Consider the following 17,146-nt stretch of genomic DNA (forward strand, 5'->3'; position numbering starts at 1 on the left):
TCTCCTGCCGTTCATATTCTGTGTGACTTGTGACGTGCGCTATGGCAGTGCATGAGATCTTGCTTCAAGACTCAGTAGCGAGGCAGCGGGAGAAGTATGAACCTGTGCTTTTGCACATCTTGCACACCTCCATACTGGAGAGGAAGAACAGCGTTGTGTTACAGCCTGGAACTAAGCTGTCTGTTGTGATGGTAGGAGAGACTGTGGAGGAAGCCTGCTTTGGAAATAGCAAATAGTTGGCATTTTGACAGTTACATTACATCTTCTGCCATAAAGTGCTTGTCTTTGTAGATCCAGCTATGACTCTTCGAAATGGTTTTGTATCTTTAGCCTGTTTCTTTACCTTTAGTGTTGCATCATTAATAAACCTACTGTGTTCTGAATAATATGTATTACTGGACACTTTATCTGATCTTTTAAAAAATGTTTCTTTTACAGTTCAAGTCAGCTTTTTCTTCCCCTGTGTGTGTTCTGTTTATCTTGTGAAATAATTGAGTTCCACATGCTGTACACTAATGAAATGCGACCATTTTATGTTATGATCAACTTCTCCCCCCCGCCCTCGCTCCGTGTGCGTGTTCCCAGAGGCTTCTGGAAAGTCAAGTCAGTTCTTGCTGACTTCAAACCAGGTTGAGGGATTTCATGTATCTTAAGAACTGTTGCTCGGCAGCACTGATTTGTGACCTCTGCTTTCTTTCCTGTGTAGATCTTGCTTTTGCCAAGCAACTTTCTTGTTTCATGCTAATTCCCTAACCACTTTCCATAGTGCATGTTTGTGCACCTCTTGTTGGAACTAAATCAAATATGCTGTGCTTCTCACTTAAAATATATTGACGTAAAGGAGGCTATGTCAGATAATAAGTAATTGCTATAGCAACTCCATCATTATTATAAGAAGTAGGCTTGTGCTAGAAAGAAAATGAAAAGCTGTGTCAGAAACATATCAAAATAGTTTAATTTTCAGTCTGATCTCATATGCTTTTTCTTTGTCATCCTTAATTTTACAATGTTAATTCCAGTTCATATACTTATTTCTGACCTACATTTACTAACTACGGTATGCATGCTGGGCTGTGGAGGAGTTTTACATCATTTTGCATTTCTTACAAAAAAATACACTACTGTCATTTATAGACTTAGATATCTTTAACTTCCGTAATAGACTATTGTTGAGTTCTTCCTTGATATTTCATGACTAGACCACATCGTATAAATATTGCAGTAGATATCTTCCCTAGCATTGAACAAACAATTTCTGACTTGTGGAAAGAAACTTGTTTTTCCAATAAATAACTTTGAATTTTGCTGAAGAAACCAGCAGTAGAGAATTCATGCCATGTATTTCTTATGGTTAGGTGTGAGGTTTTTTTCCCCCCAAAAAAATCCTATACTGCTGATGAGCCACAAAAGCACTGTGACAGCCTCTGAATTTTAAATCTAGCCACTATTTCTTTGGTTCTTAGGAGAGATGCTTTTCACTTTTTTTCCCCCAGTGGATGAATATATGAATCAGAAAATGAAAACTGGAAGTTTTCCTATCTAATTTGTTTCATGTACTTTTTCAAAAGAGTCTGAAACAACTAGCACTGTGCAGCCGTCTCTTGCACCAAATTCTTGGAGGCAATGAGTGACCACTCACAATAGCCTAAGTGCACATACAGAAGGCTCTGTTTTCAGTGCTGGATAAATAAGATTCACATTAATTCAGAGATTTATCAGTTGAAGACCAGAAATAGTTTTTACACATCACAATAGTACAACTTTGATCTTTATAAGCAAGTGAAAGTCAAAGCAGGGGCAAGGGGCCTGTGGTAATCACAGTTATCCTCAGGTGAGTGTAGCTCACCATTTCTTTTTAGCCTGGGTTTAGTTTGTTGCTTGGTTTTTTGTTTTATGCTGGTTTTTTGTGTGTTTGTGTGTGTATTTCAGTGTTGAAATCAAAATGAAATGAAAATATCTCCTAAGATCATTAGATTGGAAAGAAACTCTTGGTATATTGTGTTGTATCAAAGTTGGATCAGATCTTGCCAGTTATGAGGTGCAGTTGAGGTCATTGTGTGTCTTCTAGGAGAGCAAGCCTATAAAAGTGGTAAAGTGAGAGAATACTTGGTTACATATTACTGCCAGTAGATTTTGGTTTTGGAAGCTTATTTGGATCGGTAAACAGGGAAGGAGATGAGGAAGGAGGCTGTGGGGTAACATTAGCTGATATTGGTGGCAAATTTGCTTTTCTATGTTAGAAGTACAATTTGCATTGCCACGATGCACTGTGGTTGTGCATATTAAAATACACTAAATCTTACATGTTTTTTGGAGCAGCTATTCTAGAAAGCCAGGAGACCTAATTTTTTAGAGTTTGGGTATAAGAATTTGGATTTGTAAAGAGATCAGAATTCAGACCTCCAAGAAAACACACTCTGTGCCTGTGATAGAGTCCTGATAGAGTTGTTAGCGAAGATTCTCACTTTAATCTGTTGGATCTAGACTTTCTGACACCTTATATGAGGAAAGGTGTAATACAGATTATTGTCCCCTTGATCTTCCCAGAATCCCCTTAAGCCAAAGAGGTAGAGACTGATTTTATAGCACTAGGCATCTGTGAGGATCTGTATTGGGAAATTTCCCTTTGCTAAGGGTATCTTTTATCAAAAGGAGCGTGGCCATAGGTCAGATGCCATGAGGTTAGCTGCAACCAGCTGCCATAGTTTGAGATAAGAAAGAAGAACTTATCTATGCTGTGTGCTGAATTATGCACAGTAACGTGCTAAGGCTGAATTTCATAAATGAATTACTGTTACTCGACAAGTTGCTACCTATCATGTGAACTGCGGTAAATTCTTGGTGTGCATGCTTCTTAGCCAGCAGCAAAGCAAGGTAATGTGATCTTCCTAACTTGAACTTGTTTTCATGTGATGCAGCCTTCCCACATAGACCAGTCCTGTCTAAGTTAGCCTTTCCCAGCACTGGGTTTTCTTTTTTTTGCTTTTAAGATACAACTTCATGAGATCTAGTGTGATAAGTAATCTTTTTTTGAGTTCCTAGGAATTGGGATATATTCAGCCTTTACCACACAAGTTGCCAGGAAGTTATCAAGACTTTCTAGTTACGGTGCTTACCAGCCTGGATAGTACCTGCCAACCTTAGCAATGTGGGACAATGTCTGTACAGCATGAAAGTTTATGGATTTCCATCACTTGGGATCATATAAGCAAAGCAGCTTTTACTGTGCTGGCCTCCGATAAAAGAGCAGTCAGGCAGGGGCCTTGTCCTGTACAAGAAGACAGATAAGAACAATAATGTGCAGATGAAGACTTGACAAATAGAAGAATTGCATTTTGTTGAAAAGCCAGGTGGAGACTGAAGAGGTCCAGGAAGAAGTACAAGCTTTTGGACTTCTTTCTCTCTGTGGGTAAAAGGAAGGGGATGTCTGCATGGTACCAAGCAGCTTAGTGCAGTCATACAAGGGTATTTGTGGACAAGCTGTCCTGGAAACTAGTTTTGCTACCAGAAACAGTAGGGCATTTCTGTCTACACTTGTCAATCCAGACTAGCAAGGCTGGCTGTTAGTGCTTTGAACTGTGTACGTGTTCTTTACAAGGACCTCAAATCTAGGCTTGGGGAAGTAGTTGCAGAGTTCTACCTCAAGACATTGAGGTAGCTACATGAAAGACAGTAAAACACGATAGTATGATCATCTACACTGCTTTATGTGTTGCATCTATGTGCAGTTGTGCAGGGCTAGTTTTGTGGTAGCACTGCCAATTTCATAGTTGTCTGTATCTTCCAGTTTTATAAGTGGATGGTTTGAGTGTAATCACTTTCACTTTTGTCAACCATAGAACCTGTCTGCATAAATGTATTAGGTTCTTTCACTTCATTTTAAATGTACAGGGGTTTATAGAAAAATAGGGTATGATATTTTTAGCAAGAATTTTGAGATTTTATTTAATTTTATTTTTAAAAGCATCAATAATGTCCTAAATATGGATTATGAAGTACCTTCAGCATGTAGATTTAAAATTTGTATTATAGTAAGAAGTTGTACTCTATGTTTATTATACATACACTGTCTTAATTAATTTTCAGCAGATCCCCTTTTAGCTATCCCTTACATATTGTTTGTAACGTTAGATGCCATCTTTGCCTTAGGGGAAATTTGAACTTTTGTAATGTAATGGTTCTTTCTTCTGGGACTGAAGTGGGTTTTTTTGTACTTTTTATTTAGCTCGTTGAGACTAATTATTTATTTTCATTTATTTTCATCTTTAAATTGGTAGTCAGGCATGGGAGACAGTAACTGTAATTTTTAAATTAAATAGCTTTATTCATAAACACTGGCTATAGTCTTGCAAATGTTTTTTTTTTCATTCTAATAGAAGCTTGTGTTCTGTTCTTGCAGTCATCATGCTCATCCCAAGAGAAGCTACACCAGTTACCATACCAACCGACACCTGATGAACTACATTTTTTGTCTAAACATTTCTGTACCACTGAGAGCATTGCCAGTGACAGCAGGTGCAGGACCACTGCAATGCGCCCTCGGTCCCGAAGTCTCAGGTGAGTTTGTGTATCTGGGAACAGGGGTTGGATCTAATGTCACATACTCTGGAGCATTGTGGTTTTGTACACTGGGAGCATTCCCTATTTTTGAAATTGCTGAACTAATACATGAAAGACATATCAGGCTGAGTTACTAATAGTCTTTTAAATCCTTACTCCTAGTTTTGATCATGGTTTACTTCAGGGCTTAATCTTGTAAGCTAGGTCTTCATGGAGGCAACTAGCCTGCGTGAACTGTCTTGATGAGCTAGTCATTGTTGATCTGACTGTAGCTCTGGTTGTCTTCCAGAGTTCAAACTGTTCACTGAATCAAGTCTTTATTTGCAAAACTAAGTCAAATTGTATTTATATTATAGGACTATGTGGAAAGCAATGTGATAAAGAACAAATCGGTGGGGAGCGTATGCACTCATTTATTTTTTGTAACCAGGATTTTCATTTGCAGTGGCCATTTGTGTAAAATGTGGTTTATTCAAGATCAGTTCTAAACTGTCAGAATAGTTTAGGTTTGCAAAATGCAAGTGAACTCTGTGGGTAAGTTTTCAAGAAAAAGAAAGAAAAAAAAATTATATTTCTAATCGTCATATTAATCCTTTCAAGTTTAAAAATAATTTCAGAGGTGTACAAATCCTAAGGATTTAGGGTTTTAGTGCAATATATTTTAACTCTGCTTTTTGATTATTTTATTTAGAAATCTGTGTAGACTGTAGTGACAAATATAGTTGCTACCTACATGAGACTGCACAATGACTACTAAGAAAAAAATCCTGTTTCTTCATTAGAAGATTACAGATTGAAACTGTATTGTATTTATTGCCACATCTTTATTTTTTTTCAATTTCTGTTATGCTTTTAACACTTAAAAAAATGATCTTCCACTTTATCTCACAGAACGTGTAAAATGCTCCTGAGGGAAGACAAGAACCAAGCATTTTCAGAAAGGGAATTATGCTGTAGGATTGTCATGGAATTATGTACCTATTCTGTCCCTAGTTGATTTGCCTGCGGATGTCCATAACAGATTGTCCATATCAATTAAAGGACCCACCATTGTGATATCTTGGGACAAATTTTAGTGTTAATTTTTGCCCTCTTAAAAAACGCAGAACTGCCAAAACGCAGTTCTTCTCCTCATGCAAGAAACCCTTGTGTACATGTTATGATAAAGTCACTCCTACAGGATACCATGACATTTCTGGGGTCTTTTTCCTGTTCCATGTGTTTTAGACCAAACGGAATGGGCCACTGTCACCAACCCAGGAAAATCTGACAGATTTTTCAAAGGAATTTATACCAGACAGTGAGACTCATGGTAGCAAAAAGTATTTTGTAGATTAGCCAAGGCCATGAATACCTTTTATGGATTGTTTTCCTGGAAGTCCTGTGCTTTTCTTATAGCAGAGCACCCCATCATTGAGGGACACCATGCGTATGTATGGCATTATTTGTAGGAAGTTGCTGCTGTTATCTGCTGGTCAGATGCAAAATAAATTGTTTTGGGTTTCTTTAATGTTGTGTTTTTAAAAAAATACTCATTCTTCTCAACTTTTTCACTTGCAGCGAACAGAGTTCTTAGTCAAGTCTTGCTATATTGATTGTAACCTTCAAAGAGGCGGGCATAGCCATAATTAACAGTTAAATATATCTCTCTTGCCCTTCTTAGAGAAAGATTATGTTCAGGATTGTTGCAAAACTGCCTGCATCCTGAACTGTGGTTACAGACTAAGAAAATAATATAGTTAGTAGTTAGATGTCAAGGACTTTAATCATAGAATCATAGAATGGTTTGGGTTGGAAGCTGCCTTCAAGATCATCTAGTTCCAGCCCCCTGCCATGGGCAGGGACACCTTCCACTAGACCAGGTTGCTCAAAGCCCCATCCAGCCTGACCTTGAACACTTTTAGAGATGGGGCATCTACAGCTTCTCTGGGCAGCCTGTGCCAGTGCCTCACCACCCTAATGGTGAAGAATTTCTTCCTTGTATCTAATCTAAATCTAACTTCTGTGAGTTTAAAGCCATTACCCCTTGTCCTGTCACTACATGCCCTTGTAAAAAGTCCCTCTCCAGCTTTCCTGCTGGCCCTCTTTAGACACTGGAAGGCTGCTGTAAGGTCCCCCAGGACCCTCCTCCAGGCCAAACAACCCCAACTCTCTCATAGGGTTGGTCAGAAATAGCAGAAAGGAACCATGTCTACCACTAGTGAGAGAATGTACCTTTCTAGTGAAGTCTGTGTTGAGTTTTTGTTACAAATAAACTGTACGAAAATATAATAACTACTAATTGTAGTTCATGCTGAGACAAGTTTAAAGGGATAATTTGCTTTGCTTGCAGCCCTGGACGTTCTCCTGCCTGCTGTGACAATGAAATTATTATGATGAACCATGTCTACAAAGAAAGGTTCCCAAAGGTAATGAATTATATTTAAGACACCCAGTATCTAAATTGATAGGCTACATAGGTTTTAAGTAAGTGGTGGTTTTGTTATGGGAGCTAATGATCCAGCCCTGTAATGGCTTTCATAAAGCATCACCAGGCTCTTATTACAAAGATAAAATCACAATAAAGAAAAGCCCTGCTGAGAAGTGGACATTCATTTGGCAAAGCTGCTGAACTGGTTTTGAAATGAATCATCATGGTAATATATTCTACTGATTGGAAAACAACAGTACATTCAATTTTAGTAGGTGATGTGTACTTGGGGCAAACATATACTGAACTAGTAAAACAAAAATGGTTTCTTTTGCTAGATCTTGTGCAGCATTTGCTGATATACCTGCAAATTCCTTCCTTTAGTGACATTTATTCCTTTTCCCCAGCACTCATTATATACTTTAGTTGTGAAGCTCAGTACACAGTTCTGGGCGTTTGACTATGAGATACCAAATGAGGACATGTTACTATCGTGTCCAAAGGTCTGAGACATAGGTGCAGGCAGGTGTGTAGCTCAGAGCACTGCACTCCATTGCTCCTAGGATTTTGATGACCCCTGGAAAATAAAATGAGGTAAAGCTGATACTGTTCAAAAAAAGTACCTAAAAATAGAAGAATTTTTTTCATATTTCTTTGTGGAAATATGAAGAGAGATTTGTCGAGATTTGCAGAGTGACTGAGCAGCAATCTGAACAACCCACTCGTTTCAGTGTTTGAGATGTGAACTAAGAAACGTGGGTTTACTTTTTAACAATAAAAGTATTTTTAAGGTTTTTTTAAGCATCTGCATTTCTGTGAGAACCAGGTGCTTGGTTCTGTAAAACAGACGCATTGAGCAACCCACAGACACATCTGACAAGACCTGTGAGCCTGTGGTGCTTTTAATCAGTCAATATTCATTCAAACTCTGCCCAGTGCAATATTTTTGTGGAATAACCTTTATGAAAGTGAGGAAAATACTCAAGCCTGTATTATCTGCAGTTTTAGCAAAACGAAGTAGACCTCCATGAGTTTGGTTTTTTTTACATTTTTTACTTGGACTTAAAGTTGTAAAGTCATGAGTGTTCTTTGGTTCTGTTTAGTGATTGTCACAGTTAATCACTAGTGGCAGACAAAGGGAAGGATCTGTGTAGTAGAACAGTAAGGCTGTTGCTTTTCTGGACTGGTAATATGGGAAATGTCACCTGTCACTTTGACTTTCTGTTTGCTTGCTTTTTTGCTTCACTCGTTTCACATATTCCATCTAGGTAACTTCATAGGCAATACAAAACCACTGCAGAATTGGAAATAAGCTCTGTGGCTGTTAGTTTCATGTGAAGTTGATTTAATGTATCATGTATCTGTGTATAGGCCACAGCTCAGATGGAAGAGAGGCTTCGGGACATTATAACAAATTATTGTCCAGAGAACGTCCTTCCCCTGGCAGATGGAGTGCTCAGTTTTACCCACCATCAGATCACAGAACTGGCTCGAGATTGTTTGGATAAATCCCGCCAGGGCCTCATCACGTCACGATACTTCCTTGAATTACAGCAGAAATTAGACAAATTGCTACAGGAGGTATGAGCCATGAGACCACTGTTATGTTTGCTTGAAAAATTGTTTAAGTCCGTTTCCTTAAGAGTTGTTGTCTGGACATCATCGTGACTATTCACTCAAATAATTGTCAAAGTGATATTCACACAGTTCTAGTCTACATAATGATGACTACAAAGGCATCGTAGTGTACTAGCTTGAAATAGATGGGTTGTAAAGATTTCAGAAACAACAACATTTTGTCGTGCAGTGCAAGTTATAAATTGCTTACAGAAGTGTGTGCATAAACCCTAAATGAGAAGGCTTGCTATTCCATTTACTGTGGATAAATGAGGAAACATACACACTTTCCACTTTATCAACCCTACTAATTGCCTGCTGTGTTGAGAAAGCAGGCGGCAAACCTTAGTTTTCCATTAGCTGGAGGTTATTTATTTAAATATTTATAATATTCATTTCATAATTAAACTGTTTATTAACAGAAATAATGTAGTTTATAAAAGTGTTGAAACTTCTATAGAACAGTCAGCTAAATGAGTTAAGAACTCATAACTTGACAAAATAAATGCACTATGACAGAAGTCACTACAGTTTATTAATGTATCCTTTTTAAAACAACGAGTACAGAATGTAATGTACTCATTTGTTTGTGTGGGATTTGATAGCACATTATGAGGCACAGTTAATGTGATAGAGCAGCAGATTTTATATTGACTTGAAATTTTCCAACCGAGATGCTGAGATATGGTGCTTGTCTTAATTTATGTCTTTTTTTTTTTTTCTTTCTTTTGAATGCAGGAGCAGTTGCTAAAGGTTTTGGTTGATTTTTTTTTTTCTGTCTCTTTCCCTGTGCTGCTTTTTTGTTAACTTCTATTCAGTAACTAGGTTTTCTGCAACTGCTGTATTTTGAACTTTTTCTCTTCATAAAGCAATGCAAAGCTTAAGACATAAGTGATTTATTTTTGGATTATCGAAACCCTATTTTTCCAAAAGAAAATACTTAGGGCTTGCTTACTTGTCAAAAGGAGGTTTGAACTAGTGACCTTCTTGTGAAATGCTTTTATGATGCCAAAGTGCAGGCCGAGCTGGCCACTTGACTGGAGATAATGTAGAAATACAAGGACACACGGCCTAAGCTAAAATTCACTGAACGCTGTTAATCACTGTTAACATATCACTTAAAACAGCTACACAGTAAGTAGAGTTTAGAGTATATGTTTGCTCATTCACTTAAATCACTCAATCTGCTAAAAAAAATCAAGCAGATTATTCTCCAATCTTCATATAAAGCAGTGCATTATTTTAAAAAAGGCAGAAACACTCAATTTGTCATGTGCTGTGATGATAGTTTTATTTTGTAAAAACTTCCTGCTTTACAAAAACATAATACCTTAAAATATTCAGACTTTACTTTTAAGTCAACTGTGTAATGCTGTCATATTATGTTATTAACAGGTAAGAAAACTTCCTCTTCGCACAACTCAGTTACAGGCACTCAGTTGTGCTTTGGATTCATGTGATCCATTTATTGTCGATTCCCAGCTGCGACGTTCCCTAGAAATCTGCATCTCTTCCTTCTGCCTCACATGTTGCAATTGCTTTGCACAACCAGGGAAAAGCTCCCTTGAGATTTGGTTCAACTAACATTTTTAAAATTCTGAGGTCACAGTCGAGCAGACCTGAATACTTTCCTGCTTCATCTCTCTTAAATGTTACATATATTCAGTCTCTCATTCATGTATGCACCTGAGTGTTCCCAAAGCCGTACAAAGGTGCTTTACATTTTGCTGGTGATTAAAACAGATGGATTCTTTTGTTTACACGAGTGTTTTCTTTGGACTTGGTTGATAGTGTGCAGAACACAAATGCTTGTGTCCAGTTAAGATTCTTCCAAAACCTATTGCAGAGTCCTAGATAGTATTTCTGTCTTTTCTTTTTTCCTTCTTTAAACTTCCCAGATTAGTTCTTCCTAAATATTTAATGTTTTTAAAATTGTAGTGCTTATCTTGAAAACAATATTTAGCTTCATATTTTCATAGTTTGTTATTTTAACTTCAAAAAATATATTATATGAAAAGTCCTTATTTGTACAAGTTAATCACTTTAAAAATGTTAGTTTCTTAATTGTCTTTGTGGTTTTGAATAAGCAAGATATGAGAAAAGACTGAAGTCCACAGTTTCAACTGTTCAGAACAAATAAATGCTTTGATACATGAGTGAAGGACTATTAGGCTTTTTTAATTAGAAGGAGAGTGATATGGTTTCTTTGCATTCATTAGCGTCCTTAAATTGTATCATTTGTTCTTAGAGGCCTGCATTTGAAAGAAATTTGAAATGCAGCTCAGAACAAATGCAAATGTTACCAAACCTTCTAGAAATATTTTTCCTGTATGTGTTTTTTTGTAGCATTTTCCCTCCTTTGTTGTCATCCTTGTACAATTTTTCAGTTTTTCATTGTCTTTCTTTCAATGTGTACCTTTATGCAAGTATAATTTTATCTATATATGTCATTGTTGTTTTAGCATGATATGTGGCCATAGGAAATCAGTATCAATTTGGCATGGAAGTCGCTTATGTTTATTAGCATTACTTAGGTCAGTTTTCATTTCATCCTAAAATTATCAACATATTGAGACACATCTGTACATATGGAGAGATGTATGTTTGTATTGAAATGTAGTGCCTTTTGCAAAGCTAACAGTAATAATACTGTGTAAGTTAAAAAAAAAAGTAAGTATTATGTCTATTCTAGGCACTTCTGGTTTGTTGTTGTAGTGTTAGAATTGTCCAAATGGAATTACTTTGATTTGAAATCACAGCATTGCTCAAATCCTTGTTATGTCTGCTGGCATCTTGAAATTGTCATGCTGTTTGTCTCAAGTACATGCTTCAAAGGTTTGAATATACTTTCCTCAGTAGTGTCTCAAATGCAGTTTGTTTCATTATCATTTTATTTCTATCTCTTAGGCTCAAGAGCGATCAGAGAGTGAAGAACTGGCATTTATTAAGCAACTTGTCCGAAAAGTCCTGATAGTTATTGCTCGTCCTGCTCGCCTACTGGAATGCCTGGTAAGGTCATGCTTACTATAAGTAGGTTTTTCACTTGTATAGGAAAGTTTCTGGGTTAATATTCAAGGCCCTTTACAACTGTTTTTTGAAACATGTCAAACAACAGAGCAGGGCTTCATTGTTGGTGGGATCCTTTCTGCTTTTATTTCAGGAACATGGGACTGGCAGGGACCTCCTACAGTTGTGTTTGGTTCCCTGCTGTTGCAAATACTATGTTATAGAATCCCTTTCATCAGTTGAGGAAGTTCCAGTTCAAAACCAGTTGGATTTTTCTGTTATTTTGTTAGACTTTGCTATTCCCTTGGGACAACTGTTCCGGAATCATAACTGCTTGGTGGTTTTCCTGTTGTTTTTCTTCTTCTTACAAGTTTCATCATTTTGTTCACTCAACAGCTGCCAGGGCTTATAAGCAGCTTGCAGTCAGCTCTGCAATACCTGATTTGGGGAGAACAGCAGCAGAGGGTTTAGGGTATCTGCATATATAATCTGAGTTATACTGGGGATCAGAGGAGTTAACCTGTTGGTGCGTGAGCATTGCACTGATGTTGCCAGAGTGGGCTAGCTTGTGAGAGGCCATGTGGAGGCGTCTTTCTGTTTGCCTGCACGTGCTGGCGGAGTTGCGGTGGCTCAGGTGTAGGAAGTTGTTCCTACGCACAGAGCCAACAAGCCTGCGTTCTTCAGTGAAACTAATAAACCCTCACAGAACACAGTGTACTCCGAAGGATGGCATAGACACCCGAATACCATGTAAGTGCCAGCCTGAATCCAACAGACCTGGCAGGCAGCCGGAGCTGACTTTGTTGAGCCACTCTGCTTGCCAGTACCAGGATCACAGTGTTGATGCTGCAGACAGCTATTTGAGGCTGGCAAGGCTTACGTGGGAGCCACTAACCTGCTGCTAGACTTAAGTTAAGCATTGGAAGTGTCATAACTGCATTTGCATGGCATTGAATCTGAGTTTTTCCAACCTGATTTTGGCTCTGTGCTGTGTCTCTTCATGTGTAGCACAGTTAATCCACAACCTGGCTTGTTCAGCCACTGGCATTCTGAGAGCTGCCTCTGTTTTGTTTTGGAAACACCATGTCTCAGTGTTCCCAGTTTGTTCATGATTTGCAGTTTAGAAGGAATGTAAAATAAGCTATGTACTCTGAATCAGCATGAAAGAGAAGCTTTTGGAAAAAAAAAAAAAAAGAAAAAAGGCAGGCTTTAGACAAGAGCATACCTTAGGATCTCCTGCCTCTGCCGTTGAATCAAGCAAAATTTGCATTACTCCTTCATCCTCAACACTGAAATGCTCATTCCATGTCTAGGGTGATCTTCCCTGTTCCATTCCCAGGGTTCATATAATCCTTGTCCAGCTCTTAACCCAATTCTCATATGATGTCTTCCTTCTGATTTGCACCCTTCTGTCACCACACATCCAAAAATGCCCTTAAATACATCCTGTGAACTGACAGACTGAGGCTTCTTTGTGATGCTTTGTCCTTCTCTTCCTTACATACTGGCTCTCTCCCACCTACCCCTACTCCCAGTGTCATTGTCGTCTTCAAGGTTTTTAATTCAGGTTCTCTCCTGGTGATGTATTTGCACATTAGTTAATTTTCCTAAATGCCAAGTTTTATAGCTAGCAAGCCCCAATCTCCATTCACTTAGTTCCCAGTTTCTGCCTCTGGGCTTTTATCCCAGGCCACTTGCTCTGCCTTACTGTGCTTCATGGTAGAGCTGCTGTGCATCCAGTGTCCTTCCTTTTGCTGGGCCTGCTGATGCAAGTGGAAGGACAATCTTGCAAAGCCAGGAGATGACCATGTCTCTTAGTTCAGAGTTTCAGAGGAGCAATTGCAGAGAAAACCAGCACAGTTTCCCCAGTTCTTATTTGCAATAGGATCTTTAGGAAATTTGAGATGGAATGTAGCAACTCAGCACAGTATATTTCTTAAGAGGAGAGCAGCTTGAACAAATTTAGGCATACTGTCACGAAAACAATACATTTCTCATGGAAGAAAGTATTAAGCATACTCCATAAACATCACTGGAATCATGTAATCTTACAGAAACAATATTGTTGCTTTTTCATAGCTTCCTGCTGGAAACTTTTGAATAATGCTGGCTAACATGTTAGAATGTCTGTCTGAAATAGATACTAAATATGGAAAACTTCAGCCTCCATAAGAAAGTTTGTAGTGTTTTAGGAAATAAATCCAACACTTTTGTCATGAGAAGTTTTAGATACCATGCAGTAATGCTGTCAGTTTTCTGATGCTGATCTTTGCTCTGGTGTTCATGGTATGTGAATTCCTATTTTTATTCACTTGATAATGGTATGAATAAAGCTGTTGCAGTTTTACATGTGCCAAAAAGCTACTGCCAAATACTGGAAGTTTTTCTTCACTTACACGTGAAAAATGATACACAGAGTTGGAAGTGAAGATCAGAAAATATTTTTTTTTGCTTCCAATTGTTCATGTGTGTGTATGTATATGTGTGTATATGCAATATATATTCGGAGATGCACACACATACATATTCAGATCATTAAAAGTATCTGTTTTGAAGTTACCTTGACTTAGCCAATGGAGAAGCTATGTATCTGCCACTGCAGCAGGTAAAGAGATGATGATGTTTTGATGAAGGTAGATAGGAAGTTTTGGCACACATGTTGTTGTGCTTTTCATTGCCAAGGATTAAGATGTGAGAGAGACAGCTGGGGAGAGCATGTCAGATGAGGAGAGTAGGGTTAAGACAGCATGTAATGCTTAGTTACTCTGTTCAGATTTTTAGGCAGTGTAGCAGCATCCTGAGACTTTGGGCTACGTAAGAGAGTTTCAGCATTTCGTGGGTTTGTGGTAAATCCTTTGGGGTTGGCTGGAGATGATGGAAATTCTTTCATGACAAATGAAAAACTAAGATTGTTTCCACAAGACTGAAAAATCCGAAGATATCTCATTTCAGATGCACTTGCCAGCTCCTTCTGGTAGCCATAGCAGTTTCAATACTTCCAAAATGAAACACGATACCTAATTTCTCAAGCTGTCTTCCAGGTTGGGATGTTTTGTTCCCAGGTCCAGGGTAGGCTGAGGAGCTAGGACATGAGCCTTGTGACCCAACATGCAGACTAAAGCCCCCTGGAGTTATGGCAGGCCATGAAATGACCCGCAGGGAAGCAAACTAGCTGAGCAGTCTGCCTGGCTTCCACAGATATTTTTGACAGAGCTGACTTACTCCGGCAAAAAGTCCGTTTAGTTACATAAGTGTTTCATGACTCCAGCTGGCTCTCACTCTATTAAGAATTGCAACTGTCGTGATCTATGGTTGGCACAAGGATCTTTGAGAATGTAATGTCTATATGACAGATATTTTAGTATGAATTCATACTAGTAGATGAAGGAGAAAAGAATACCCCATACAACCATTTAAAAACTTCCTTGTTCCTTTCAAGGCTTTCCTATTTCTATCATATATCAAGGTAGTAAAGTAAATGTATTTCCAAGGGACTTGGGGGATAAGTAGTGTTTTGGGGGTTTGAGTGTCTGGGATTTTTGTTTGTCTTTTATGCGTGCTATAAATGATAGTTGTAATATAGTTAGTTCCCAAAGGAGGATGTTTCATTTCTAGATATGCAATAATTGGATCAATGAAGTTCAAATGTTGTTTTCAGCAACTTATGATTTTGGCTTCATTCTAAAGTTAGTGATTTATTTAATTGCATTCTCCATAAAACATAGTGCATATATATATATGTGTGTGTATATATATATATATATATAGTTTTAAAATACTTCACAATAAGTAAAAGTGGAAAGCAATATATTTATATAATTCCTTTATTTCAGTAGTGGGTTTCTGCATGCAAGCAGGTGCAGGGAGATGGTGTCTTCAGTATGTGAAATCTTATCACTGCTGGTTGTAGGTCATTTCACTCTGAGTATGGGACATTTTGAGGGCAAAGAACTTACTAGTCTTATAAAGCAGTGCTCTGAAATAATGGTATGAAATTTCATTTCATACGGCATGTTACAGTGTGTAAGAATTGTAGTAGAGTAATAGACTACTAGTAATAAGGAAGTACTGGTTTTAATAAGGGAAATGTCTAATATTTGCCATCAAAGAAGCAAAGGAAGTTTTTATGTTTGGTTTTAAGAGTTCAGCTTCTGCAGAGAGAATGATGGTGATTGTTTTTCTTCTAGGAATTTGATCCTGAAGAATTTTACTATCTCTTGGAAGCAGCTGAAGGCCATGCTAAAGAGGGACAAGGCATTAAAACAGACATACCTCGATATATTATTAGCCAGCTGGGCTTAAATAAAGATCCTCTGGAAGGTAAGGGCACCTCCTGGTCCAGCTTTAGACTCCCAGATGTTCCTTCTCGATGCATTTAATCATTCTGGTAATCTGTGTGTACCTGAAAAGGGTCCAAGTAAAAATGGTAGCAGAACGAGCCTTTGCTAACCCTCACAGTTCTCTCACAGCTCAAAAGCATTAAAAAGGCCATCTGAGATTTTTCTTCTGTTGTATCATTCACAAATATACCATGTCAATGATACTCGTCATCTTCTTCCAGCCTGACAATGCAACTTTCTTATTTCAGCTTTAGCTGAAATTTACTGCTGTAATTTGATGGTGACTGTTAACCAAGCCATAGGTATAAACGAAACCAGGGTGAGCTGTTACTTGCCCTTCAGTGGCCCCAGGCTCTCATATCTGAGAAGAATATCCAGTGTTCCTATTAAAACTGCAGAGATTCATTTTCGTGGGCAATTTATGTGTCCATGTTGAGGACTTCTGTAGGGAGAACTTGAGTTTCCATGGAGGTATTATCTTTGCAGAATTTTTGTTTGCCTGATTCTTATTTTCAGAATAGTGTTGGGAAAACTACAGTTATTTCTATCTTCTAACCAGACCATCTTTTCCATCCTAAGACCAGGTTCTATCACTGGCGACAAATGGAAATTGGTTCATTTTGTTCAGAACTAGTCCTACAACTTGGTAGAAATTGGCAGAATTGCAATTGTGGAAAATCAGTCTACCTAGTGCAATTTAGTTTGTCTTCTGTGTTATGACCCAGAACAAGGAGGATCTGTAGGAGAGGACTTGATGACACAAAATAATAGAAAAAACAAAACCAGAAGCAAAGCAACTCTTTTTTTTAAAAAAAAAAAAAAAAAAAAAAAAACACACAACAACAACAAACAAAAAACAAAAAAAACCCACCAAAAACCAGTTCTTATGATGCAAGATCACTTTTCTTTAAATCAAAGGAGTAGTATACTGTGAGAATGTCAAAGGTAAACTTCTTTGGTCAACTTCAGCAGTGTTCGAAGTTCAGCACTGCCAGATGTTGTCAGGAATTTGATTAGATCTATTAGACTGGATATTGTTACAGATGATTTTCATGTTATATTAACAGATTTAAAGAAAGTCAACCCTGTTATGGGTCCACTTCTTCACAGAATAAATTCTTCATCTAAATCTAGTAGTATTTTTATCTGAGATACAGATTGAAGGAGATTTGACACTTTTTGCTTGGATTTGGAGTGCAGCGAAGATACAAGA

At 37.9% G+C, this 17,146-nt stretch overlaps 1 protein-coding gene across 15 annotated transcripts in view; it reads left to right on the forward strand.

Annotated features, from left to right (window-relative positions):
- The window catches only part of MAST4 (microtubule associated serine/threonine kinase family member 4), a gene marked incomplete at its 5' end in the record, with an annotated part of 207,278 nt that overhangs the window by 141,184 nt on the left and 48,948 nt on the right, over positions 1 to 17,146 (forward strand). For all 15 annotated transcript variants that reach the window (XM_082074585.1, XM_082074591.1, XM_082074592.1 and 12 more), the window contains 5 exons: positions 4,400 to 4,557; positions 6,893 to 6,968; positions 8,342 to 8,551; positions 11,495 to 11,596; positions 15,781 to 15,913. In XM_082074585.1, the coding sequence (XP_081930711.1) occupies positions 4,400 to 4,557; positions 6,893 to 6,968; positions 8,342 to 8,551; positions 11,495 to 11,596; positions 15,781 to 15,913 (679 nt within the window). The remainder of the gene's footprint in view (positions 1 to 4,399; positions 4,558 to 6,892; positions 6,969 to 8,341; positions 8,552 to 11,494; positions 11,597 to 15,780; positions 15,914 to 17,146) is intronic.

Source organism: Streptopelia decaocto (assembly GCF_964273445.1).
Source record: "Streptopelia decaocto genome assembly, chromosome: Z".
NCBI lineage: Eukaryota > Metazoa > Chordata > Aves > Columbiformes > Columbidae > Streptopelia > Streptopelia decaocto.